Genomic DNA, 27,085 nt, shown 5'->3' with positions numbered 1-27,085 from the left:
ATGCGCCGCGGCCAAAAAGGAAACTGAAATTAGCGCAAGCTACGGCGCACGGAGTAATCGAGTCAAGAGTAGCAATTGATCGGGGACATTCCTCTCGTGTTAGAGAGTATTCGAATAAAACAGCAGCCACTTAGACTGTAACTTGGCGAGTACTTACAGTGGCCTATATTGTACAATATCTGTCGTCGTGCCTGTTCGGCTCGTGCTTCCTGGTCCATCATGTTGTTCAGCATTTCCAGCTTCCTCTGCAGATCGGCCGCCTCCGTGTTCTCGGGGTCTTTCGGAAAGATAGACATGGGTGGGGATATTGTTAATCGCGTCTTCTCGACGATCTCTACTGTCTCTAATCTGCGTCGATTACGTTCGCAATTTTCTTTCGTTTCTCGTCGAATCGTTCTCTTTCGCGTTCCCGCGGACGCTCGAGCGAAAATTAGAAAAACCGTCGCCTCTCGGAGCTAGACACTCTAACGAGCTTACGGGCAGTCGTCGGAGTTTTCTTCGCGCCTCCGATGGGACGCGAATCAAGCAATACGCTCCGTCTTAAAAGGGAACTCGTGTCGCGCGTTCTTTATGCATTACGCGACCGCGATTCAAACATCGTACACGTTGCTTGGAGGTTGTGACGGGACAAAGCGTGTCGCGGATCCATTAATCATCCCTTGATTGCGCTTCGCGGTCCAAGATCTCTCTTCGTTCGGAAATTTTGGCTATCTTCAAAGTAACGAACGCTCGGACCGCGTGTCCCCGAACGAGAGAATTTCCAAATCGCGCGCAATAAATTCGAGTAACCGGTGGCCACTTTGCAGCGATTAGCAGTTTAATTAGCGCGCGCGATAAGTCCCGAGACCCTTGGCATCCCGAAAAGTTCGTCCACGATTACCGCGCGCCACCGATGTCTAATTTATCCTGAGCCATAATTATGTGACGCTGCGCAGGCCGCGTTTCTAAGCCGCGTAAATTGACCTGCGGTCCCGCTCGCTTCGGCGGTTTATTAATATCGTGGCCGAACGAACCGTAGCTCCCGTCGTCCTTTAGAGATTTCCTCGTAACGCCAAGTGGGGTGGATCTGCGCGAGAGCTTAACAACGATTTATTACGCAACCCCCGTCGACGTGTGTCGAAAACCCTCACGGAGCTTAAGAAATGGGTAACGCACGCGATTCGCGTTCGCTACGTCTATGGCGAATCGCTTTCGCGTACGGTGCATCGATATCCTGTCTCGCGAGCGTACGTCTTGCCGTTTCGAGGGGGCAACTTGGCCCGCCGGAACTTCGAGCAGCTACTTCTAACTCGATATTCGCGCGGGGGCGGAAGCAAAACTAGCAACTTAAGCCCTAAATGGAAACTACGTACGCGTACCGATCATAAGTTCGCCAACGCTCCTCTATCGTTTAAAATTTCTGAGCAATTATTTTCTGTCTTTGTTTCGTGGAAAATTTTGCCATCTGGATTTATGCTTTGTTTTCGTTCGACGTAGGTTTCGAACGTGAACACTCTTTTCAGGCTCGTAGACTTGTTCATGTAAGAATTGTACTCTATGATATTAAAACCGCCCCTTAAATAATTTGCATTTCTGGTAAATTGACCCATTCTTTCTCGGTCTCTTTCTTTACGTAAAAGTGGGCCATCGGAGTTGGTCAGAGTTCAACTTTTCTAATTTTATACGTTTTCTCGTTTAGCGCAACTTTTAAGCATGGATACGTTCCTTTTCAAAAATTAATACGAGATAGCGATCAAAGTTTGATAGAAGATCTGGCTTTTCGATTATATGATTAGATAGCGGAGCTTGCGGATATAATAAGAAACAAATTTATCAGCGTCGATCAAACGTCTTATGTTTAATTTCAAGAATTACTCATTATTATTTCTGACTACATTTGGTTAAATCTTTTTATATATAATGCATTGATTGAATAATTATGTAGAATCGATAATAAAATTCGTCAAACTTTGTCCATTTCACTGAACACTGTAACGAATTACGCGGAAAGTACATAATTGCATTGTAATGTTGAAACCGAAATTTCATTACCTCTCTATTCCATAATGTGCTTCATTGGAAATCCAATGAAAACAATCCCTGTAAAGTTTATCGAGGAAATTTTACAGCATTTGCGAATGACGTATTCGTAATGGGACATTTAATAGCTTTGCAAGTTGACCACAAATTGTTTAATTCGAATAGAATAATTTATTTGTTTCAAGATAATTATTCTCGTTTCTCTTAAATTTCAACAATTAATATTTTTCATAATTAATTTAATGCTTATTTTAACTTCATTTTGAAACTTGGTATGAAAATAATAACCGTTAAGTTGGTCGAACAAACTCTGCTAAAATAATAAACAGTTATCGTTCATTATTTATTCATCTGCATCCAGCCATCCAGAAAGATACACCAATTTACGGTATAAAAGTTTCGTTCTAGGTTCGCTGGTTCTTCAGCGAAGCTTAGTCAGCAAACTATGTCTCTGCTCTGTTTTTATCTGCACAATTACCAGCCTATATATCATTTTAACAATTTTTCCGCATTATGGTAATAACCGACTTTAACGTATACAACCGACAGTACACCTTTCGAGTAAATATTTTAATTATATTTTCAAATTCCAAAGTTCACATAAAATTCTACTTTCGACGCCAGGTCGATGGCACCTTTGAAGAATTTAATGGCGGCGTGAAGCACGTTTCATAAATCATACTCGTTTGAAGTACAAGTACGAAGTTTTTTCTCAATATTCTACGCTCTTGTAACAATGGAGGTTGTTTTGAAACTTATGGTCGATAGTGTACGCGGTCGTGCCCATTAATCATTCACGCTATCGACAAAAATTATGCGTAGAACTCGATATCGGTGAAAACGAAATATGCGTAGCTCGTGTGGGGAGTACGTTGATGCAGACTTATTGCTGGTTGCTTCAGCAATCAGGACCGAGTATCGCCACCTTAAGACGTGATTAGGTTCAAGCCCCAATTCGTCGCGATAAATGTTAAATAAACCACGCTCGCGCCGAGAAAAGAACTAGAAGTACCGTTAAAAATAAATGGGAAATAAATATTCCAATCTTTTGTCCCGCCTATTTGTTGCATTATAAAATAGCGCAATCAGATGTCGTGAAAGTTTTAACGCCACGATTAAGGATACAGATTCGGATTATTTCCGTGACTGACCCACTTTGTTTATTGTTTTCGTTGACATAGAATTCGAGCGTTTAGAAAAAAATCCTATGCAAAATTTATTCAGGCTGGTTTTCTAGACAATCTGACGGCGGATCATCGATCGCGTACTCTTCCTATCGATTGCTATGAACCAAGAAGCTTAATAAAGGAACGTTTGGAAAAATGTTGCGATAAAATGACGAATGAGATAAGAATAGATAGGATTCTGAAAAGCAGAGGTGTAATTAATAATGAATTAGTTTGTAGGACGTTATAGCGATATAGCACGCAAGAATTTTTCATTCAAGTCAATAGGAACAACTTTGATTTGTTCGTGTGATACTGTAAAGTGTTCTGATTCTTTCGTCGGGCTTCAGACTTTTTCGTTGATCAGATATTCGTTTCGATCTGTTTTCTGGTATCTCTGTCCACATTTTTGTCATCGGAAGCGCGTATTTATTAATACTTTACTCAGTAAATTTAATTTCTTTCGTAGAAACGTATCGTGCATGTATATCGTGCATTCAAATGCATCTAAGTCACGCGAGTGTTACTTTTATTGTCGACATTCCGTCTCGTGTGTCATTCGAAGAATTATTACTCACACGTTCGAGAAAATTATTATCCAGAAAGTCCCGGGTCCCGGGTCGCGATAATCACAAAATTGCAAATTTCTCGATCGATGCTACAGGGAGGCATGATTCAAGAAAAATATGAAAAAGTCAGGTATATGTTACGAGATTAAACTTTAAAATGAGAGCGTAATCGTATCAAATAAATTTGTATATGTTTGTAATATTTATGTAAATGTCATATGTGTATCACTTGTGTATAAAATCAGTTGCATGTAACAATGTTAATTGTAAAACTATAAAGGTACTGAAAAAATCTTAATTTGATAACTTCGTTTTATTCGCACAAATTGCTGCCAAAATAAAAATTTATTCTCAAGCAATATTTGTAAAAATCTTAAAAAACATTCGCTAATATAATTCTACTATCAACAAGAAAGCCGTGACCATACTCAAAAAATTAATGCATCTCAATTATCTAGCAGAATAATTACAGTAGCTTACCTTCGTACACGATTAAGTAAACGATTTAATTTTTCCATCGCAAATATATTTAAACGTTATTTTCATACGAAACTTGGATACTGAATAATATATTTTCGAAAGTGTTCGATTCATATTGAGTCAACTTCGTAGATTTATTCAAATATTATAATCGTAGCCTAAAATAAAAATAACACACAACGTGTTGATGACTTTGTAGCACGCAAGATCGATCCTTCTGTGTAGGATTGTACATAGAATTTATACGACGCTAAATTTAACAAGAAAAAATACTTTTTCCTTGTCGATGAATTTTAAACGAGTGTATCTAAAAATATAACTTTATGAATATTAATTGAATACAGTGCTTCGTTAGACTTTTACTTTCTGATTTCATAAGATAAACAAGTAATAAGAAAAATTTAAATAATACGGTTTCGAATAAGTTCACAAAACTCTACAAGCGTGTACGTTTATCCGATCCATTCGATGCGCTCGATCAACGCGATTAAAACTGCCATCGAATAATCATCCTTCCAAATTTAAAGAAACGCTAATACGCTCGAGTACCGGAAAGAAAATCTTGTTAACGCTCAACAGTTAATGCGTTTCAATTATCCAAGAAAATAATTACAGCAGCTTACCCTCGAACGCGATTAAGCAAACGAACTGTTAACGATCATTAAGGACCAACGCCGGCGAAGCCCTTCTCGAACCGAAGGGAGGCCCCCCGTGTCTGGGGAGTCCTAATCCCCCCGTTCTCGACAAAAATCTCTCGTAATAATATCAGAAGCGTAATACGCCGCCACGAGCCCATTAAACTCGGATTTGAAGTAAGCAAAAAAAAAAAAGAAAAAAAAAGAAGAGAGAGAAAAGGAAATGAACTCGATGGTCTCGAGCGGCGACCCTGACCCACATATTTTGCGTTCCAACCCTTTCCAGCGCCCTCGGGCCACCCGGAGACACGTACAAATCCGCGGTCCCCTCCAAACGTATAATTCCGTCCAGCGAACGACAACGGTCGGTCGGTCGTCCCTCCCCGGGTGTCTTTAGCTTATTCTTTCTCGTCTTCACTCGAGGAAGGCACCGTTCGCTGTTTCTAACTTTGGTCTGGATGCAATTAAAAAAAGGGTCAAGCCCTGGCAGGAGAGCGTCTCGGCATCGCGAGTAGTTCTTTTCTTTGAGACCTTCCCAGTCCCTGTTTGGCAAGGGTTTCACCGAGCCAACCCCTCTTCCTCCCCCTCCTACTCCGCCAACGACGTCGTCGTCCCACCGCCTCCGAGTGCATCGAGGTCCTCCACCCTGGCACTGGGACGTCTCTTTAAAGTAAAGAAAAAAAAAAAAGTCCCCTACCGACTCCGCGCTCGAAGCATTCCAACCCCCCCCCCCCCTCCCCTCCCCCTCGAGAGACGGGGATCAAAGTATTTTGCACTTTCTCGCTCGCGTTCCCAGCGATCGATCGCTCGAAATATAAATGCAACGTAAGTAGCAGCGACGGTAATGGTCGGACCGGTAACAGCTGGCCGTCGATATATTGACAAACTTCGTAAGGGGGAGACAATGGGAAAGAGGAAGCATCTCCGGAGGCGTCTTTGTCGACTGAAACTGTCTTTCGTCTTAGCCCGCGAGTTTCACTTTATGTTTTTGTCTTTGTCCCGCCCTGTCGCGACTGTCGCTGCCGGGGATTCCCCGTCGTTGGTTTTGTTTCTAACGAGCACGCGGGGGGGAAGAAGTATTGTTGAATCGTACGGAAACTTTCCCCGAGCACGGGCTCGATTGTCACGTGTGACGTTCTTTTCGAGCAACGGGACGGAATTTAAGATTCTCTTGTTAAACGTCGCGCGAACTCGATCGAAAACGTAATGAAACTTGTCGGTTTCTTGAAGGACAACAATGTACGTAACGCGATCTATAATAAGAATATACTACCAAGATTGAATTATTGAATCAGTAGAATCCCTGTTGTGCTCTATCATTGCACAAAAATGTTCGAATTTTGTTCATAGAAGTTGAAATATTCGCAAATATTATTTTGTATCTTTCCAGAGTTTTCAAATCTTTGTATGTAATTTCATTTGTAAAAGTTGGTACAAAAGTAGATGCAAAATGTAGAATAAAGTTTCTGTGCACGAGACTTCTTTAACGAGAAGATTAGTGGGGTAGACATGCGATTAAATACAACTCGACCAGCGTGTCTGATCGTCACTCGTTATTTCTACTTGCGCTACTGTTTGTAAATATTGACGACGATGTGGTGTTACGTGTTTTAACTGGCTCTAACTATGTGGAATGTTGTAAGTCCAACGGAAAAGAGATATCATCCTGCCATCAATGTTTACGTACACCAACACGAGTGGAACCAATGAATAATGGTCAGACGCATTAGCCGAGTCCTAATCAATCGCACGCGAATCCGAGGAACTTTCGAAAGAGATTTCCCCGAATATAGTGTCTCAGTATTCCTAAATTATTATCAGATTGAAATTCGAATGATTAATAGAATGATTGGAACTGCCAAGAAAGTAAGATATACAGGGTGTTCAGCCCTGTGAAAAACCCAAAAGAATGGTCCAATTTTCAAACAGCCATAACTCCTACAATAGTGAACGTATCTCATTGAAATTTAGTAGGGAAGTAGAGCTCATAGATACCCAGAAAAAAGTATTAGACAACATATCTGTACAGCGTCAAACAAATTTATTAAGAAAAATCGACGGGGGGTAGGTGCCTAAATTTTTCGAGGAAAAACAAAATTTTCAAATCGTTCTAAAAAAATTATTTTTAGATGTAAGGGCTAATTATAATCATTTTTGGTCAATAGACATACCACCGAAATCCTACGCACTTTCAAGAAAAAAATTCCTCACCGAAATGTCTGACCATACGCTGACATGTTTCCCTGAAATTTTTCGGCGAAAAAAAAAATTTTCAAATCATTCTAAAAAAATTATTTTTAGCTAGGAGGGTCAATTATAGTCATTTTTGGTGAATAGACATACCCTCGAATTCCTACACACTTTCGAGGAAAAAATTCGAATAGGTGGACAAATTTGTCGAAAAAATTAAAAAGTTTCAAATCATTCTGAAAAAATTATTTTTGGTTGCGAGGGTCAATTACAATCATTTTTGGTGAATAGACATACCTTCGAAATCCTACGTACTTTCGAAAAAAAAATTCTTTACCGAAAATATACTGTGTGGCCGGAAATGTTTCTATAATTTTTTAACGAAGCCTCAATCAACAAATTAGTATCCTTGATTTTCGTCTTATTTTGGCCTCTAGAATCTTCCTAATATTAATAATAGTATCAATTGCTGATCACGCTACACGACCCTCATATTTTATTACCAGCTATTTTTATTATCAGTTTCCCCACTGTATTTTATAAGTGAAACTTTATTATACCCCTAAACGTATACTATAAAACCGAATCCCGGCAAATACGATGGTTTCACCGTACGTTGTTCACCCACTACATGTAACCGCTAACGAGGGATCTGTTTGCGCGCTAAGGGGAAGTCGCTAGGGGTAAGGAAACGTTTTGGAGGGTGAACAGAGGGTTACGACTTGACCTGCGACAAACTCCCAGGCCGCAGAGCGTCGTGTTTGCCTGCGACTTTAATGCCGCGTGTTATAGTTTTAAAAAGTACGTGCCACGGCGGTGCAACGAAAATTACTCTAACTGTACCGAGGGCCATTATCATTAAAACCAGTCGAAGCAACGTTTAATTTTCGTAAAGAAAAATTTCCTTCGAACACGAGAGGCCGGTAGAGAAACGTCGAACACAGAGTCGCGGGCGTTTCGAAGCCAGCGAATTATTCTTTAGCCGAGTATCGCCAAGAAGTTGCGGACGCGGCGCGAGTTAATCAACTTAATTAAACTCTCCGACCCGGACCGTCTGTTTGACTTTTAAAACAGGGCCGTTGCATTTAGACCTTTCGCCCTTCGCTCGATATTGTTCCATCCCTACTCCCCGGCGATGGATTAATGTGCTTCGAGTCGAAAGAAAAACGATAGCCCGCATACGATGCGCGCGCAACCGAGCAGAGATACGGGGAAAGTTTAAATCCCTGAAAAGTCGTTTCCGTTCCGCTAATCACCCGCCGCCACATTTACCTCTAATCCCGGCACATCCGGTTTGGCCGTTCGGGCTGTCTGCGCGACTCGCTGGCCGGCCAAAGGCGTGTAATTAGTCTATTTTTGCCGACCAAAAACTTTGTCGCCGACAAGGAAAATTAGAGCACCTCGCTGAAGAAAGGTCGGCGGTGCGCGAAAGCAAAATAACTCAAAGAACGTACGACTCCCGTGGCCCTTTCATTTACACGGTGCCCATATTACCGTGGGTTTGGGACTATTATTAAAAAAATTTTTTAATTTACTTTTTCACGATTTGAATTACACGAGGAGTCGTACTCTTATGGAGAACATTCCTAATTAGGATCCGAAGCTTTTTTAACCTTTTGACAGATATCGATGCGCCTTAAAGACACTGGAAGGTCAGATTTTTAACGAGTTTGGTGTTACAAACTGCAGGTTCGTGCCACAAAATTTCGGACGGCGTGTGTTAACAGCAGCAACCGATGTTACAAGTTTTGGAACTTATAAGAAACGTGACACGATACTTGAGACTGGATTTGCTGTTCTGAAAAAGCTACTGCGGTCAACACACGTAAAATAAGAAGTAAAAGTTTTCCTATTAAACAGATGTTCGACCATTAAGAAATCTGAGGCATTTATTACGTTGAAATTAATTACGCTTTCGACTCGAGAGGAGAATCAGAACAGACTACAGCTCACACGAACTTTTTATCGTCGTTCTTACGTGCCATATTTGTAATATATATTCTGTAATAAATGTTTATTACTGTGTATAGTTAACTTTCTGGGTTCGTATAGGTGTATAAACTGGTTGACTGTGCGCAGGCTGTTATTTATTTCCGTCGGGACAGGATTGTTCGTTTCAAGCAACGTGTACGTTCGTCTTAAATAATGTATCGGTTGGATTTCATCCATAGTACACTATTGTTCGTGGACCGGATGATATAACGAGACCGACGTATCCTCGCAAAAATAGCTTTGCTCGTCGAAGAATAACGGGCGTATTTTGAAACTGGCTGAAAACGGACTCGTCCCGACATTTAATTGCATTTATGCTCCTTAATTATTACGGGCATCCTTACCGTAAGAAGCGAACGGACGAACAAATACACACTTCACGATGCTAGGTCATGCGTGAATAATGTCTAGCTAAGGGTTTTTCATTCTAATTAAATCGGTTAAACCATACTTAAAAGTAGAACGCATCATCGATCAGCTGATGTCGCTGAAAGTAGTTTTCGGCGTAGCTCGTCTAATAATTCGCGCGACGCAGTGCCACTACTTCGAGCTTCGACGTCGATGAAAATCGTAATACTTGGTGTCCCACTAATAACAGTCTACCAGAATATTCTCGTTGTTTAAAGTAACAGGAGGAATTGTTTTTAAAAGTTATATAGCTTCGAGGTCGATATTATGCAATAGACTCTTTGTGAATGGAAATGTAGAGGAAACTTAGAGGGTAGTTTCGTTTCTTTAAATGAGGACGTTTAGTAACATTAACAATATAATTAATATACTGACTGAGACTTTCAAGTTCGCATTCTACTTACTCGTAGATAATTTCTCTTTACCAAATACTATAGTTTCTTTCTTTCTACGATACGTTCGATGCAAAGAGAACTTGTTTACATCGAATGGAACTATGCGAACACCTGGTGCACCAAACTTCTCCGTACTAGCCTACGAATACAACGAAAGGCGCTGTGTACTGTTCGACTTCCGATTGGTCGACTGCGCATCACATTCTACCAATGGGAAATTAGAACGCTGATAACGTGTTTCGTTGCATCTGTGACGAACGAATAGTAAACGGTTTAGAGAGTCATGGATCATCAAAAAATTGAAAATTGGACACTCTAATTTGAATATTTTAATTTTTATATTCGTGACACTCTTGAAGACACACTGAAAGAAACGAAGTTGTTCTATAAGTCTTCGCACCATTACGCCCAAAGAAATAATTGCAATCATATTTACGTCCTCCTCAGAGCTATACAACATTCGTATCCGTGAACTCTGTCCTATTATTAAAAATAGCAAAAATATCGAGGTGGTTGTCTCATGGCACACCCTGTACATGAATAGTCGTGTAGCAAACATAGGAACAAGAAAAGAATCGGAAGAAAAGGGGATAAAACTTCTACGGACAAATTGATAACTGATTACAGTGTCGCAGCCATAGCTCGATGCATCTGCAGGTACCCTCTTTCACATTTTGAGCATCGGAAAAAGATGTTCCGCATCAAATCGAGATTTGATTCTCTTGCTAGAATTGCAATTCCCGCGACCATGTATGATTACACTCGTATCGTACATTCTTGTATATCTTTTTTTTTTTTTCTTTTACTTTTCTCGATATTCCCCCCGTCTTATGCTATCGCCGCGCCACTGCGTGCACGTGCGATTATGGTGCGCCGAAAGTGTGAGTTTGTGCTCAAACAAAATTATGCCTGAAGGGAGGAAAAACTCCAAGAGTTTTTTTTTTTTTTTTTACCTCGGTCGATTCTACGTTAATATCGACCAATTGAACGGAGTTTCTTCGTACGTTTCGTACGCGCGGTTTTGCAATTACGTCGAAACGATCGAGCGCGCGAACACTTACGGTAATTTCGCGCGCCGAAGACGGAAAAGAAAAAAAAACGATGTCACCGTTCCAAGTCAAAATTAAACGTTCGACCCGATTCCATTGACGGTATCGCGGTGTAAATGAATGATTCAATGAAAAAGAGAAAAAAAAGAGAAAAAATCGCAAACGCCGCGGTGAAACGACCTCTTTCAATCGATTATTCACCGCGACCGAAAATAAGACGTAAACGTGGGTCGATTCACTGGCCGATATTCGAGCAGGAGTCTCTTCCTTTCGCCTCATCGCAACTCATTACTACCCTATAAGAAACTCCTAAAGGGATCAAATGATGTTCTCTTTCACTACGTGCTTCACTCAACAACACGGTGCTTCTTTCAAAGGGCACGCAACGTTCGGTTGCTACACTCGGCCAGAGCGCGCTTTAAACGAACTTTCTGAGTGGAAGGATTGAAAAGAAGCAAAAACAGCCCGAGCAGTCTCGGCGAGTCGCTCTCTATCTGTTTGCACGTTGCGAGCCCGTTCCGTTTCCTCGCGAAGCAGTGAGTGACAACGACGCGTCACGATCTCGTGACGACGTTCGATAAAAAGACAGACAAAGTTAGAGAGACAGATAGAAACAGGTAGACAGAAAAGGCTAAGGGAGCAGGGACAAAAAGGGAGCCTGTTAGCAGAGAACGTTCCGTCGCTTTCCACGTCCGACAAATTGACACTCGGGCGTTTCTTCGAAAAGATGGGTTCCGGTTCGAACAGGCGCTGTTCGCCGGGACTTTTGCTGTCCTCGGTGGAAATTTACTTTAAAATTTGTTACGACCCTTTAGATTTGCTCCGTTCGGCGTGGAAAATAATTTCTACTCGGTCGATGTTATTTGCTAATATTTAATATCATCATTGAAGGAACTAAGAGATATTGATCCTGTTAGATAATATGCGAGAAGCAACACGAAGCACATATAAATAACAATTTACTTTTGGTGACAGACAGAAATACTTTAAATGAAAATGGGAGTTTAGAGCTACATTCGTCGGAAAACTAATGAATTCTGAGACATTCGATTACTTAATTAATCTCGAACGACTTCGTGATCATAGTTCACTGAACTCGTTCTTCTTCAAATAGAACTATTATCGACGTCAGTTTAAGTTAGTCCCCCTCGAAACCAAGGAAGATTTGCTCGAAGCATTCATATCCTTCTCCAAAAGTAATTCAATTATTCAGATGGCATGCCCTAAGTGCTTCGCCCCGGTATATGGTGTCGACACGGAAGCTACAAGGAATCTTTTTCACGCTCTTGCCCCAAAACGAAATAAATCATTAATGAATTCAGAAACTCTTCTTCCCGCTGAATTTGAATTTGGCGTCGGGACCGTACAGTTTTATTCATAGATTTCCATTTCTGAAGCAGTGATTCTACCTCATGAATAATGCCTGGAGTCTTTTTTCTGTAAAGGCGCGTGCCGTTTCTCGAAAAATTCCTTTAATAACCGGGTAATAATATGACTAGCGCTTTTCGAATTCAATTCATAGAGGGCATTAGAAATTCGCTAGTGGGCGCAGAAATAATTTCGTTTACCACACGAAACAAATCCATACGGTGGTATAAACAGAAAATTTATTAATGTAAAAATGAAATTCACTATGCGATGCGTCCTCTTTTTCCGAGAGCTCGACGACCGGTTCGGTTCGCATGCAGAGACGCGATAAGCGACAAAATGTCGTCCCCGTGATCGCGGTTAACAAGGAATAATAGCGACGAGCATCGGGCCAACCGATATTACAGCGGCCAGTGATTTTCGCGGTTGAAAACTCTGGCCGGGCTTTCTGGCTAACGCAGCTACCGGTGATAGCATAATTAAAGTCGTTTAATCAAGCGTGAAATCGTATCAAAGTACGCCGGTAACGACCGAAACGAGTTTCGATAGCGTGACCAGCCGCCAGCGTGTCCGACACGCGTGTGCAGAGGATTCAAAGGAGGCTGCACAATTAAATTAATGAAACGGGGGGTCGAAGGGAGACGCGAAACCAGGAACGCCCGGGAGACCGAAATTCGCGGGTGAATAAAAAATGGAGAAACGACGACGAAGCCGCGGGAACAACGGAAAGTGTGTCGGCGAATATGATGCAATCCTGTCGCCGAAGGGAACTCATCTTCGTCGATTGGACGGGTCGAAGTGCCAAAAGTTCACCGTGTTTACGGGATTTCTACGATCCCGTGGAATTTCGCTATTCGATCATTTTTTTCGTCCGCGCAATTCCGAACCGGAATCTTGGCGTCGAGCTGCGGAATTACTTGAAAGTAATTAAATTCGTTCGGATGTTCCGGCGAAACTTCGATCGATGTTTTTGCCTTTTGTCCGATCACACGTCCCATTGGCGTAAAAACTTTCCTCTTTTACTGCTGGTGAATTCGCAGATTCGGATATCGTCCACGTTTTCGAGCGATCTTCCAGCAAACGGCGATCCTTTCTTTGCCTTTCGACTCAACTTCGATGGGTGATTCTTTTATTAATCAATTGGTAAGCGTTATTTAGCTTTCGATGATTTCGTAGAAAGGATTTATTAGATTTATTTTCCTTATGGAGATGGGCGTAGCTTGGTATGACGATGTGCTAGCTACTGATAAAGGCGTAGACTGTCTATGATACTCATTGTCAGTCTACTTTTACTAAGTGACTAATCTAAATGACCAACATCTACGATTTGTGAAATGGTGGTGACTAAGCTGCCATGATCGAGTGTCAGCGACGATACCCAAAAACGTACAATTCTTCGTCGCTCCGTGCGCCGTGATACAGAATCGAAATTTAATTCTGCGATGATCCCAACATGATGCACTTCTAGCGATGAATTAATGGACGATTCGACAGAGGAAATTGAATTACAGATTTAACGTTAGACCCATAGTTGGTTCCAGTTATAACCAAAGTATAAAATATGAAACCATGTTACTTTATAAGTTTCTATACACAGAATCATCACCGTCAGATATTGCATTTGTATTGCATACTCAGTCTCAACATCCCGACGCCTCGAATTCGCGTCGATTTGAAATCAATTCGGGCCCGTGTGATCCTTCTTTCCTCGATAAGTGAATTCCACAGTCGTTCGACTTCGTCGCCTCGAAAGCTCGCGCTTCAAACGCGTTCACATTTTCTTCAAATTAATCGCGGCTTTTGCGTCGCGCGGTATACTTTCACGGTCTGGCATAAATAACGTCGAATCACGAATTTCAGATCGTCGTGGCGTCTCGCTCGATTCTCTTCTTCCCTTCGACGGAAAGTAATGCACAACTTTCGTGATTAACGATGATGGGTTCCCTCGGCGCTCGCTACCCGGTACTATCTAAAGCGGTTTTCGATATCCGGCGAACCGACCAATCGTCGACGCGGCGCTCGATCTGAAACGGTGAATTAAAGGCTGGCAGGAACAGAGGGGGTGGGGGGTAGGATAGAGTTCGGGGATAGAAGAAAGAGAAAGAAGGTGTAGAAATTAGAATCGTAGTAGAAATCTCAGGTGCAGTGGCTGACGAGCAAGAAGGGGTTTATGTAATCGCTAATTACGTACAAACAGCGTGGATTCCATTTCTCGTGGATCGTGGACTCGCTTCGAAAACTTTTATCGAGCCAAATCCCCGGCAAATCTGGCTCCGACGATAACGCCCCGGGAAGCTACGATCCCCGAGGACTACGAACGCGGTGATCCTGTTTCGCGGAAAATCTGAGACGCGGACTTCGCGTTTTCCGTGTTTCGATCGCGTCCGCACGATCGACGAGAAATCCACATGACGTGGAAGTCAGATGCATTGGTCAGAAAGAACCAGGATATTAAGCGAAACGAAGATCTCGGGATCAAGGACGATCCTGAAATCAGGACGGTCCTACGATCGGGACCAAGGATCTTGACGAGGGTACCTGAGCCACACATGGGCCGGGCTGCTCGCAACTGCATTGCCGTTTCACTCGTTAGCAGGGCTTTCCATCTCGTTCGTTGTTCGCACTTTCCTGATTGGTCAGAGACTGATCAGACTGAAGATCCGGCCGTGCATGATCCGATTCGCGATCATGTCCTAATTTCTTAGCCCTCGAACGTTCGAGATCTATCGCGCGCAAGCGATTACCAAAAGCGATCCTTTCGATTATCGTTTCGAAACACTTCGAAGCAATCTTCTTTGCTCTGAATTGTGATCCCGCGTACGTGCAAAAGGAAGCTTCCGATTGGTGGAACGTGATATTATTAATCTCGTTCCACCGACTGGAAGCTGCCCAAAATATCGTTCTATCGGTCATAATTACTTTCTTCGATTACAGTAGTACGACACTGAAAAGTGTTACGAATCGTTAACTGTTACTTGGAGCTATTGTCTGTTTGTTCGAGGCTAGAAAGCACCGGTTACGTGCATAATTTATGTGACCGTTCGTATACGACGGCACAAAAGCGGAGTCTACGAGTCAGTAATAAACGGAGAACCGAAGATATAGAGAAACAATGAAACTTTCAATTTGTAGCCAACGTTTCTACTCGCGTTATTTCCATCGAACTTCTGCATACATAACAATTCCGTAGCGCGCGAGAAAAAGGTAGAAAGAGGTCAGAGGTATAGAAATTTTCTTTCTGTTCGTACTCGTAAAAATTGTAACGTCAATTTTTCGTTCTACAATAATTTCTACGGGTCGGAATGGACCCAGAGTCGGTTTCGCGAGGGTTAAATTATCCTTGCTTCCCCCTTCGATTAAAAGGCGTTATTCGTCATAAAATCGGAATCGTAAAGCGCTCGATAAAAATGACTGGAAACCGTATCGCGATAACGATACGACCCCCAATATCGCGCGAAACGCGGAAGTTTTAAAGTCGGGGTTCAGAAGTTTCGATGCGCCGAGCCATTTCGAAGATTCCGATCTCTTTATCGTGTTTGATGAAAATTCCTACGAGCAACTGTATCGCGTGGCTCGCAATTTTTCACTCACGGAGCCCATTTTAGCCCAGCCACCGATGATGCGATTAAACATTCCGTTTAGCGACGAGCACCGACGAGCCTCTGCGTCGCTGGCCGATAGTCATCTTACTTTTTTCCATCGTCATGAACGCGTCTCCCGAACATGTCGATACTTTCCACGATAAACAGACTCTCGACTGCCGTCGATGGTATCGCGCAAGTTTCCCTCTATCTATTTTCTGATACTTATTTCTCTCCTCTTTGTGCCATCGAAACGACGGGAAGACGAGGATGGCGGAGAGGAAGAGAACAGAAACGCGGCCAGGTCGATCTTCCCTCTCCGGAGGGAGGACGTTCAAGTGCAATGAAAAGGGAAAGACGAGAGGGAAAAAGGAAACAAACGAAATAGATAGAGACAGGAAAGAAACGGGGAGGGACGTATCGCTCAGTTCTTCCGCGAGAAGAGATCTTATCCAGCGGTTGGAAAACCGTAGGAGTAACGTCGATGCCTCGATACGCGACTGCATGCTTCGACTAAGCGAATAGCGATTGGAGTAACTGTTTAAGTTAGGATACAAGAGCATCGAGAAAAGGATTAATATCGAAACTTGGGCTTCAATTATAGCAAATCAAGTCCCTTTCTCTGGGAGAACCGTCCGGTAATATCACTCGACCGCGTAATCACTGCCCAGCGATATCACAATTCAGTGGAAAGCAAAGGAAGTAGTAGGAAAAATAGTTTTGAAAGGACCCATTACCGGGTGCTTGGATTTTATACGAAACGGAGTAGAAACTGAATTGTATATAGGTGTACAGTCACTTGAAAATAAATCGGAACGGAAGAGGTTTAAACTTTTCTTCCGGGACGCTTACGATAAAATTTGCATTCAAACCGAAGTCCATGCTTTAGCGTAGAAAACGCCAATGAAACGTATACGAAATACGCCGGGGAACAGTGCGGCGGTATTCAACGAAATTCCATTAAACTAGTTGGCGCGCGGTTTGGAAAACCGAAGGAACACTCGCTAAGAGGAAAATGAGAAAGCGAGGGGGAAAAAAACGAGGAATCACAAGAGAAAGAAAAAAACAGGATGAGTGGTAGGCAAAACGTCAGCTTTCGTTGCCGGTAGGTTTATTATAAACGGCCTCGTTTTTCTCATTTCGCAACACGGTCAAGTGGAGCATCGCGTGGCGAAAAATAATTTGCGCCTTTACGCCAAGGGACGACTGTGCTCGCCGAACCGACGTTCTTTCGAACGGAAACTGCTCGCCGGAGGAGCACAGTTTTCGCGCATGAATTTACAGAATCGGTCCTCGAGACGCGTCCCCGTCGACGGCTAAATTCTATTTCGTGTTATTGCAAATTCGAAGACGGGATATGAAAAAAGTTTGACGATCGAAGTTACGATTCAAAAATGAAAATGTTTCCGCGGGTCGTCGAAGCGTCGCGCATTTTTACCATACGGAAATGAGATACCCAAACTTTTTCAAAAAAGTATTATATTTTTTTATTCTCGATTGACAAATTTGCTTGAACCCAGATCGGGAAACGTAAAAAATGTAGAAGTTTTTCGAATTTGTTGAAAGTTAAAAAATTCGTAAACGAACGAGAACTCGATAGATTTTTAGTGATGATAATAATAGTAGTTTCTTCGAAGTGTGCCCCGAGTGTCGCGTTCTGAAATGGAGGATCTTCTCGTAGGATCCGTAAGGAGACCAATTTTTTGCGTTCTCGGAATCTAAGAAATCCGAGTGGCCAAGAAGAAACGCGGTCGAATCGCAACATGTCGTTAACCCTATTTCGAGAGAGAGAGGGATCGATAGTAATGGATCGCTGATGTGTCGGTGACCGGGGAATGGATGAAAGCACGCTACTTCCGGGAACGGGGGAACCGGACGAATCCTTCTCTATCCATCCCCCGGGAATAAAGCGTTCGATGGAAGTCGTTGCTCGCTTGCCACGTACTTACGCAGAAATCGCAAAAAACGAGTCGAACTTGTTGCTACGGTTTGAAAAATATGAGGGAAACAAAATGAAACGAAAACAACGAGGCGAAAGATAATCTCGATCGACGTCGTTCCGAATAAATTCCTCTCGACGTGAAATCAACGAAATGGAACCTTTTTGCCCAGTGTCCATCCTTCGACATTCTTTGGGTCTCTTTTTTTCAAAATTGTTTACGTTCCCGGTCTGCCGTTCCTTTTAAAAATATCATTTATCTGTTGCTCCAAATCAGTTAAAGCTACGTTCTAAGCCACGAGAAGCCGGATTTACATTTTTCTACAGTTATTCAGGCACTCTATAAATAATGCATGGGGCGCTTGCATTGCAATGCGTACGGTTGATCAACGAATCAGATTGACGTCTTTATATAGGCGTTCATAGCGATGGTATTCTTTTCTGGCACGAAAGTCAGTCATTGCATTTAGTATCGATCGTTCGGGATTAAGAAAGTTGCAACGTAACGAGAACAAGTAGAATAAAGTGATTTTAAATGAACCTGTACACCGTTGATTGGAAAATGCTTTTCCCTGGAAGAAAAGCATTACTGTTTTACTTCTCGATACCGTGTAGAGCGAGAAAACACGGTAAGTGGTTATTGATTTTAACAAAAATCGTTTCAGGCAAGTGCTGCATAATTTATACGCGACTACATAAAACTTCACTCAAATTATTTTTTTATCGTTTTTATGATATCCAGCCACTATACTGATCTTCTTTAAGATTTTTTAAAAATGTAGCTCTGCAAAATATGAGTAATGAGCAAAATCTTCAAAGGAAATATCTCTCCAACAAAATTTATGCAAGATGCCTGCTCCAGTCTAAGACATCGTTCCCTTCTTGACTTTACTACAATTACTCTGTACAGGGAATGTATTACAGGTTTAGCAAAATTTCATCTTAAACGTATAAACAATATTATCAAAGAATACGTAGTCTCTTTTAAGTTACGTCGCGCCCCACGATTTCCAGACAACCGTAAATTTAATATTGCAAGAGCTCGTTTTGCAAAGTCGAAAGTACCCTTTCTCCCCATCTCAACAAAGAGCGAGGCTAACGAACAAGTCCACGGCCCCAAGCCCACTTTCGATTTACGTTAATTTTTCAGTCGATCGTACGTGATCGTATACTCTGGTTTCGATTGCGTTGCAACAAACAGAAACGGAATGGAAGTTGGTGGAAACTTGGCGGATCCTTTCTGCTTTGTTCGGAAACCGATTCGAGACTCTGCCCAGCCACTTGCCCCGTAGTTTTCCATTCCGCGCGTTCGAAAATACCCAGACGTCGGAATGATCCTCGAGGCACGCGCGTACGTACGTTACGGAGCATCGCGCCGCGAATATATACGACGGAGGAACGAACCGGAGGACGCCGCGAAGCCTCGACAAGTTTCTAGACGTACTCAATTAAAAGTTCGAGCCGCTCGAACGAAGCGGCGCGGGCCAGAATCCATTCTGTCTTCATTTTTTCTCGAGTGGGATCTACGTCGATCACAGGCAATGGCACGATCCGCTGGCATTTCATTATCGCCTCGATTACACGAGTGCTCCTGGTTACTGCCAGGCAATTTCACTCGACCCTTTCGCGATTCAACCGCCGCGACGCAAACCCAACCCTCTGCCTCGAACGTCCCGTAGGATCGCGTTTCCATTTTCTTCGTTTAACCTCTGTCTACCTCTTTCTTCCGGCGATTTAGCGCCAAGGTTTGTTTCCACCGATTACGACCAACGGATTTCGATCGTTCGCGGCGCCGACGTTCTTCCTTCCTGGTTCGCTTTTTGGCAATCGCTTCGCGCTCGACGATGTCTCACGCAATAAAGAGCAATCTACTTGTTTCGCGTCACCGTTCGTAACTGTCGCAATGGAAAGCATGGCGCATATTGCGTGCACCATGATGACCTTCTCACTGGGAGTCTCTTCGGGGAATAGATAAATGAATAGAAACGGTAATCGTGACCGAGCTGGGCGGCAATTTTGCGAGCTAGAAACGTTCTTTGTCGCGAAATTATGGGACGAATCGAAGCGTACGAAACTGCTGATGTCAAAGGAAACGGAAGGATCGTGCGACATTTCGCCATCTGAGACGTTGCTTTTCAGATACTGCACCGAATAGAATCGAAAGATATAAAAGTTCTACGCTAGTTAAAATTTGCATGTTCTACGTATTCCGTACAAGTCACTTAACGCAGTCTCAGATCGTAAAACGGTGAGAAGACTCGTCAATTTCCTTTGAAATAAGGAATTCGCACGCGTGAACTTGTTCCATCGTTTCGAGACACCTTATATAATCGACTCGAAGGAAATATATACACGACCTCGGTGAAATATTGTCACAGCGAAGCAAGTCGACAAGTTTACAGATTAACGAACGGAAACCTCACTAATTCTTCGATTTAACTCGACTAGTATTTAATTGGAATATTAATATAGGCACCGATTAAAATGGATTCTATGTGCTGACAATTTTCGTCGGGCGTCGCTTCAATATGCAGAGGTAATGAAACGATTAATAAAACAATCGCGTCGCGGGGAGTAGCCAAAAATGTATAAATAACAGTCGAATCGTTTAATTCAAGTACGAAAGCAATCAAAGTTTCCATTTAAACGGGCAGAGTTTACTTCGATACACCGAGTCTCGGTTAATAACAAAATCGTATTAACGTTCTTCCACGCCTCCGTCGAAGTCGCGAAACTCTGCATTTACGCGTAATATTTTGCTCCTTTAAGTCGACTGAATTCGTTCTTACGGAAGCCTTAAAAAGATCCAAGTGGTAAATAACGAATCCATATCGTGGAAGTAGAATGAACTAGTGAAGATTTCCAGTATGACGTCGTCCATTGTCATTAAACTCCGTGTAGAATCCATTATGCTTGAAAAGTCGCATGCTGTGTTCGGATAATGGTTTCTATTTCGAACTGTGAAAGTTCAGAGGTCGTGTACCGATCGCGTAAGACGAACGTCTCGATCGAACCAATCTCCTCTCGTTAATATCTTTTATTATTCGAGTATATTTTTACGAAATCGCGTTCTACCGATAGCGTTACTTTCTTAACGTCGATACAATGTTTCTATTCATTTACCATTACGATGCGGGTACACATACGTTCGCGAGCACGTACGCTTACATACGACAGGCATGCTTCACCACTGGTCTACATCGAATAAGGAGAATTTTCTGCTGACTTACCGAAAGGAAGCTCCAAACGGCAGTCTATGAAAAGAGTGTGCCCGGTTGGCTTTTTTGTGCCGATGATTTCGGCACCTTTCATTTCGAGCTCCGAATCGAGACTGACCCATTGTCCGGGACCCTCCTGAAAGAGAAATTCAGAACGCCAAATATTAGTAACAAGATATCCCAGCGAAGCGCCGTCCCATTACGGAATAATTGAACAGATTAAACACAAAGAGATGCAAATGCGCGTAATCAAGCTCCGCGGGAACTCAATTTCAACTTATTGTGTCCCATAAAATCTCGAATATAATTCTGCCTCGTGAACATCTGTAGCTGCCCCGCCGTTCAAAAGATTCCGAGGTACGCTTGCACGTCGCGCACTTTGAAAACGAACCGACTTATTAACACCCCTCGACGTACGATTTAATTACAATCCTTCGAACGTGTAACGTTCCGATTGCGTTGTAAATTAATTCGTGCATGCTCGTGATTTTAGATTTCAAGAATTTATACTTGGCTATACTACGGGAACTTGCGTATGTATCCGGGGCGTTAAATCGTCGACCGTTTCTCTCTAAAATCACCGATGCACGTTAACGCGATTAATGCAATACAAGACGTGAATATAATATACAAGTGCTCGTTAGCGCGCGAGAGATTCGAGCACGTTGAGTTCCGTTAATGTTCCATCTAAATTCTAATCCTCGTACAGGCTAGCGGATCGGTATGTGGCGACCGCCGGGATATCAATCGATAGGGAAACAGTATCTTACTTCGCTTAAATAACACTATGAATAAATGAATAGGATTGCTAACACTCGACGGTGTCGCGTCGCTGGTCACGCGATTATTCCTCGACCGCGGAATATAATTCGAAACAATATCTCACGAAGCGATGAGACCGCTCTAATAGCACGCTCGTTAATATCAGTACGAACGCTGCGTTGAGAGATCGAACAAATTACGGCCATAGAATGACGACAAAATTTTGGCAGAAGAAAACATTTGTGAAAACCGAGAGATAGATTGAATATTCAACGAAAGGGGTTCCACTGAAACAATTTTGGATATTCTCACTTGAGGAAAATTGTGCTTCTCAAGTACAAGTCAAAACCATGGGACGTTATTCGATTCGAAAGCGTAATTTCTTTAATTTAAAAAGACGCATAAAGATTGACCTCCAGACTGAAACAACCTCTCAAATGTGAATATATAGTATGGAAAGGGGTCGTTTCGGCTCGAACTGCGTACTCGTCGGCGTTCAAGTGGATGCAATTATTAGATACGAGCCCGGAGGGGTAATTTACGTAACTGAAAGTTACTTCGTCGAAACCATTCTTTGCGCGATATATATTGGATTAATGCCGGGGCTGTGGAAGCAACGGCGCGGACTAGTAATGGCTATGTACCCGGGGGTACAGGCACGTAACGCGTGTACATAAATTCTGGAAAGGTCTCTCTTCGTGCTACCCCGGTGCTCTCCAGAAATGAGCTGCGAAGCACGGCTATCAAAGTGCGCGCCCGGCTGTTTGCAAATGGCAGGTCCGTAATTAAAGCAATTCTCTTTTATCCGCAGATGCCGCCGCCGACGCCGACGCCGACGCCGACGCCGTTTGCGACTTACAACTGGAACGTCGTATTTCTTCCGCGGGCACGCCGAGCTAGGACTTAACGGCGTTTCGTCTTAATTATTTGTAACGAGATCACGTTGACAAATTAGCTCCTTGCACGGGGCGGACCGATCGAAACGAACCGCGAGGGTTCGTGACATGCGACGAGATACGCCGCCTCCGCCTACACCGAATGCTCCTAACTCGCTGGCATCCCTTGATTGGGCCAAATTGTCCGTTCCGTCGTCGAAATTGAATCTCGCGATAAATTCGTCTTGCAACGAGACTTTCCAGCGTGTTGTTAAAATAATTCGTTGCGATATTTTAACACTAGATTTACGGGCATTGATCGCACGTATATTTATCGATACCTTTCATGTCGACGATTACCTTAAAATACGATTTTTCTTTTAATTAGAATATGTATTCATGCCATTGCATCAAACAAATTCAACATAAGTTGTTAAAAAATAATATTTACGCGTTCTGCAATTTTAAATATGGAATCTGACATCCGTCAAATTGACGGCTTCCGTAAATCTAGTGTTAAAGGCAACGATGGATATATTTATTCATCCCTTTTTGTTCCAATGGTATATTGATTAAGTTCTACATACGTGTTTCTCGATATTATATATTGTATAGAACCTTGTGATATAATAAAAAGGCGAAAGATAATGATGGTTATAATCGAAAGTAGCGACAGTGATATATCCAACGAATTAATAAGAAAATCAATCTTTTCTTATTCTATGCCTTTCCTGGCGTACGAGAAACTGTCATTATTCTTAAAATACTTGTTCCTTAAGGTCATTTTCCAAAGATAAATATGGACAACGTAGGTACACTCAAGGGCTGCCTCACCTTTAGTCTTTAACGTAACGGCACGTGGCTCTGGCTTTCCAGAGCTTAAGATGAGCTTTAGAAGAACAAACGAAAAATTGGAAAACCTGAACACGTACGAGCGACAAATTGTTATAACAGTTTTGTCGTGAAAATATCGAAAACAGTATGTTTTTGTACGATCTTCGCCAATGTTTTCCAAGATTAAACCCGGTAATAATAACTGAGGGTATTTTGTCTCGTTCGCTTTTCATTTGCTATTTCAAACCTATTTTTCGATTCTTGATACCGTGCTTGTCCAGAAAGTGCCACATGTTTTACTGCCGCAGTGCACAGGTGGCCAAAACGGGGCATCCTAAAAGGTTGGATACGGTAGAGAGAATCTCGAAATTGGACTCAGGAGAACCGTCGCGAAGTAGATCAAGACAATAATATATAGAATCAAGAAGAAAGTAAAGAGAATAAAACATACAAAGACTGTTTACGTTAAAAATTCCGACTGTACGACCTATTTAATATTCCTTAAAAAAACCAAGCCTTCCTCGTACATTCCACCGCTACTGAGAAATATAGTAATAATATTCGCAATTCCGAGAACTAATATTCCGCGGCAATAACGCGACCCCGCGCTTTCAGAACACGATAACAAAATGCATAAGTCTCGCTCTAATTAACAGTCGAACTTTTGCGCGACGGTGTTAATATGTCGACAATAATAACAGATTTATTCGACCAACGAGGCTGGGCGACGATGATTCCCGGCGAGGATAGAAGTTTAATTCGTATCTACGTGTTTCCACCAATATCAATTCCATTCATGCATAAAGAGCAAGTTTGAATCAAAGTTTCGTGCAAATGTTTCCACAGCGTCCGCGTTTCGTGCCTGGTAACACGGCTGCCGGCATTGATACCGTATTGACGCGTTTATGGTCGCCGTCGCACGGCGCGCACTGTCCTCCGCGAATTCGTTGCGCCGCAACTAAGATCACCGACGTCGCGTTATTGGTACAAACATAATGGAAGCACGGGAAACGTAAATCCAGTCCAATTGGATTACTACGACGCCACTTCCCATTTACCGCGCTGCCTCTGCAAGTAAAGACACCTGCCTGCACCTGTTGTATCTACCCGAAATGCATTCTCCCGCTGTTGATTTTCGACCGACATACACGCGATATTCTCATGAGGTTGCTGTGATTAGTTCGCCCCGAATCCGAGTCGGCTACCAACCCGCTAAGTGCATTCGTAGCTCGACACGGAGGTGAAAGAATCACGGGAGAGTTGCCAAGTACGTATGAAAATAAATCTTCTGTTTTGAGAATTTACAATTTCATTGATACTTGGTACTAATTTCTACGCAAACTAATATTGAAACTTTAAACTTCGTCTCTGAGATACCTATTATATTTATACATTAAACCTACTACCAAAAAGGAATAACGTATTTATGTTCATTCTATAACTCACGGTTCAGACCATAATAAATTTTACGCTCGCCTCGAACACCACAACTTTCATAAACCCATAATGCACATTTTATGCACTGGATTAAGTTTTCTATACGCGCTTCTTTATTAAAAGAAACGATGACGGTTTACGATAGGTGCGATTCGAGGAAACTTGCGAGATCAACCTTTATAGTCATTCTAATACAAACATAAAACAATAACCTGATTCTATAAAAATATAAACTCGCCCCTATGTTTAGAGAGATTGCTTTCATTGCAGAATACAGATACGCCCGTAAAATTACGAAATTCGAAATTTGATATCCACGAGCAGTACATAGATTAACACGAGTAATTTTCGCGTGTCGAATATGAATCAAATCGTTGGTATGCAATGGCAATTAGCCGTCGGCGTCGAGCTAACGTTGGAACGTTAACAAATCATTAAAATTAACCGCAATCGGCGCGCGGTCGTTATCAAATCAAATGGATTGTTATGCGTGATTACGGAACCGTAAAAAATTCAATGGATCGCAGCGTCGGAATGGGTGACGCTGTAAAACCTCCATATATTTGGTCGTTTGAAAAAAAAAAAAAAGCGCAACCTCAAGCTCCAGCGGATTTGCGGCTTAAACGCTTGGTGACGGCTGAACGATCGAATCAATCACGCTCGAGCGAGACCTTTGTTCCCGTTAATTTGGATTTTTACGTGCAGAACCGATCCTTTTCGACAATCTATTCGTATATTTAAAGGTCATCTGGCCTCTCCACTTAACAGCACGCAGGAAATCGAACGCAGGAATTCGTTAAAAATTCGCCGCGCGATCCTGCAATTCAATCTCCGTAGATCCAATTAATTTTAATGGTTACCTCGAACCAACGATTCTTACTCTCCTTATCGCGATCTTTCGTAGCTTATACGACGTTTACTATAATTATTTGTGATCAAGAACCGTACGAGGTTCATTTTTTTAAAACTGTATGGTAATACGATCGATAAGGCGAATCGAGGATCTGTCGTCAGCTTTATTTAAGGAAAAACAGACTCTGCGCATCGTAATTATTTGCGTCATAATTTTAATGGGTTATATAATCTTCGTAATTAGCTTCTTTCAAAATTTGTTAATGCCTGCGTGAAAAACCACGAATCTGCTGCAAAATACCGTGGTAAAAGTGCTTGATCCGAAACAAAGGAAGGCGAAATTTAATAAAATGAAAAATCACTATAAAACTTTTATGCATGCTATTCATTTGCCATCACTGTTAAATACACATACTCACGTTATAAAATATACTACTGAAGTCATAAAAATGGAATTGAATTTAGAAACCCGTGAAAGCTATTAAAGAAAATTAAATTTTCTAAGAATACAAAATGGCTGCAATAAAATCTACGAGAGTTTAATACTTGAATAAACTGAATATAAAAAGAGAGAATTTCTTCGTTTACTGAATACTGTTTTCCGTAAAATTGTCGTTTAAGGGGCAGGTCCGGGTGCCGCTGTCTCAGCTTGCGAAGAAAATAAGGATTGTTTTGAAAGGAACCGAGAGAGAAAAACAGATTTTTCAAACGTACATCGACCAGAATGGATCTGTTTATCTCGAAAAATTTGGCGTGAATAATAGGACGACGGAGAGGAAATAGTAGCGAAGATGGAGCAGAGCCTAAGGTGGGCGATTCCGTTCCCAGCAACGCGGAAGCATCTGATTTTAAAATAACAGAACAATTTCCAGGAAGGTGAAATACTGGAAAAACATACGGATGAACGAAGACGAGTGGTTGTTGGTATATCAGAAAATAGCTTGTTGCAATATTAATTTCCTCGGTAACTTATATTTTACATCGAGGTGCTGCAGTTACAACAGGATAGATTTCAGAATAGAAATTTGAGCAGTTACACCCGAGACATTGGAACAAGGACTCTAAAACGAGACACCAGAGACGGAGAGTCCATCTAAAACGTCGGAACAGGGGACTAATGTGATCGAACTTGCGAGAGCAGTATTGGTACCCGATAAAGGTTGGATTTTCCCTCAAAGTCAAAAAGCAGCAGCAAGGGTGGTTCTCAGATGGATCGGCGAACACTCGTGCAAAGTTTCGCGACATCTCGTGGAACTCAGTTGTATAGACGAACGCGTAAGATACGATAAAAAAAAAAACAGAATGCGTGCAGCTGA

The 27,085-nt window shown here is 42.2% G+C and overlaps 1 protein-coding gene across 1 annotated transcript in view; it reads right to left on the bottom strand.

The window, feature by feature from the left end:
• LOC143343644 (uncharacterized) overlaps positions 1-27,085 on the bottom strand; it is a 114,996-nt gene that overhangs the window by 24,645 nt on the left and 63,266 nt on the right. Inside the window, exons 5-6 of the mRNA XM_076768745.1 lie at positions 21,022-21,145; positions 158-277 (exon numbers count right to left, since the gene is read on the bottom strand). Of these exons, the coding sequence (XP_076624860.1) occupies positions 158-277; positions 21,022-21,145 (244 nt within the window). The remainder of the gene's footprint in view (positions 1-157; positions 278-21,021; positions 21,146-27,085) is intronic.

Source organism: Colletes latitarsis, chromosome 1 (genome assembly GCF_051014445.1).
Source record: "Colletes latitarsis isolate SP2378_abdomen chromosome 1, iyColLati1, whole genome shotgun sequence".
Classification (NCBI taxonomy): Eukaryota; Metazoa; Arthropoda; class Insecta; order Hymenoptera; family Colletidae; genus Colletes; species Colletes latitarsis.
This window is presented reverse-complemented; position numbering and strand designations above follow the sequence as displayed.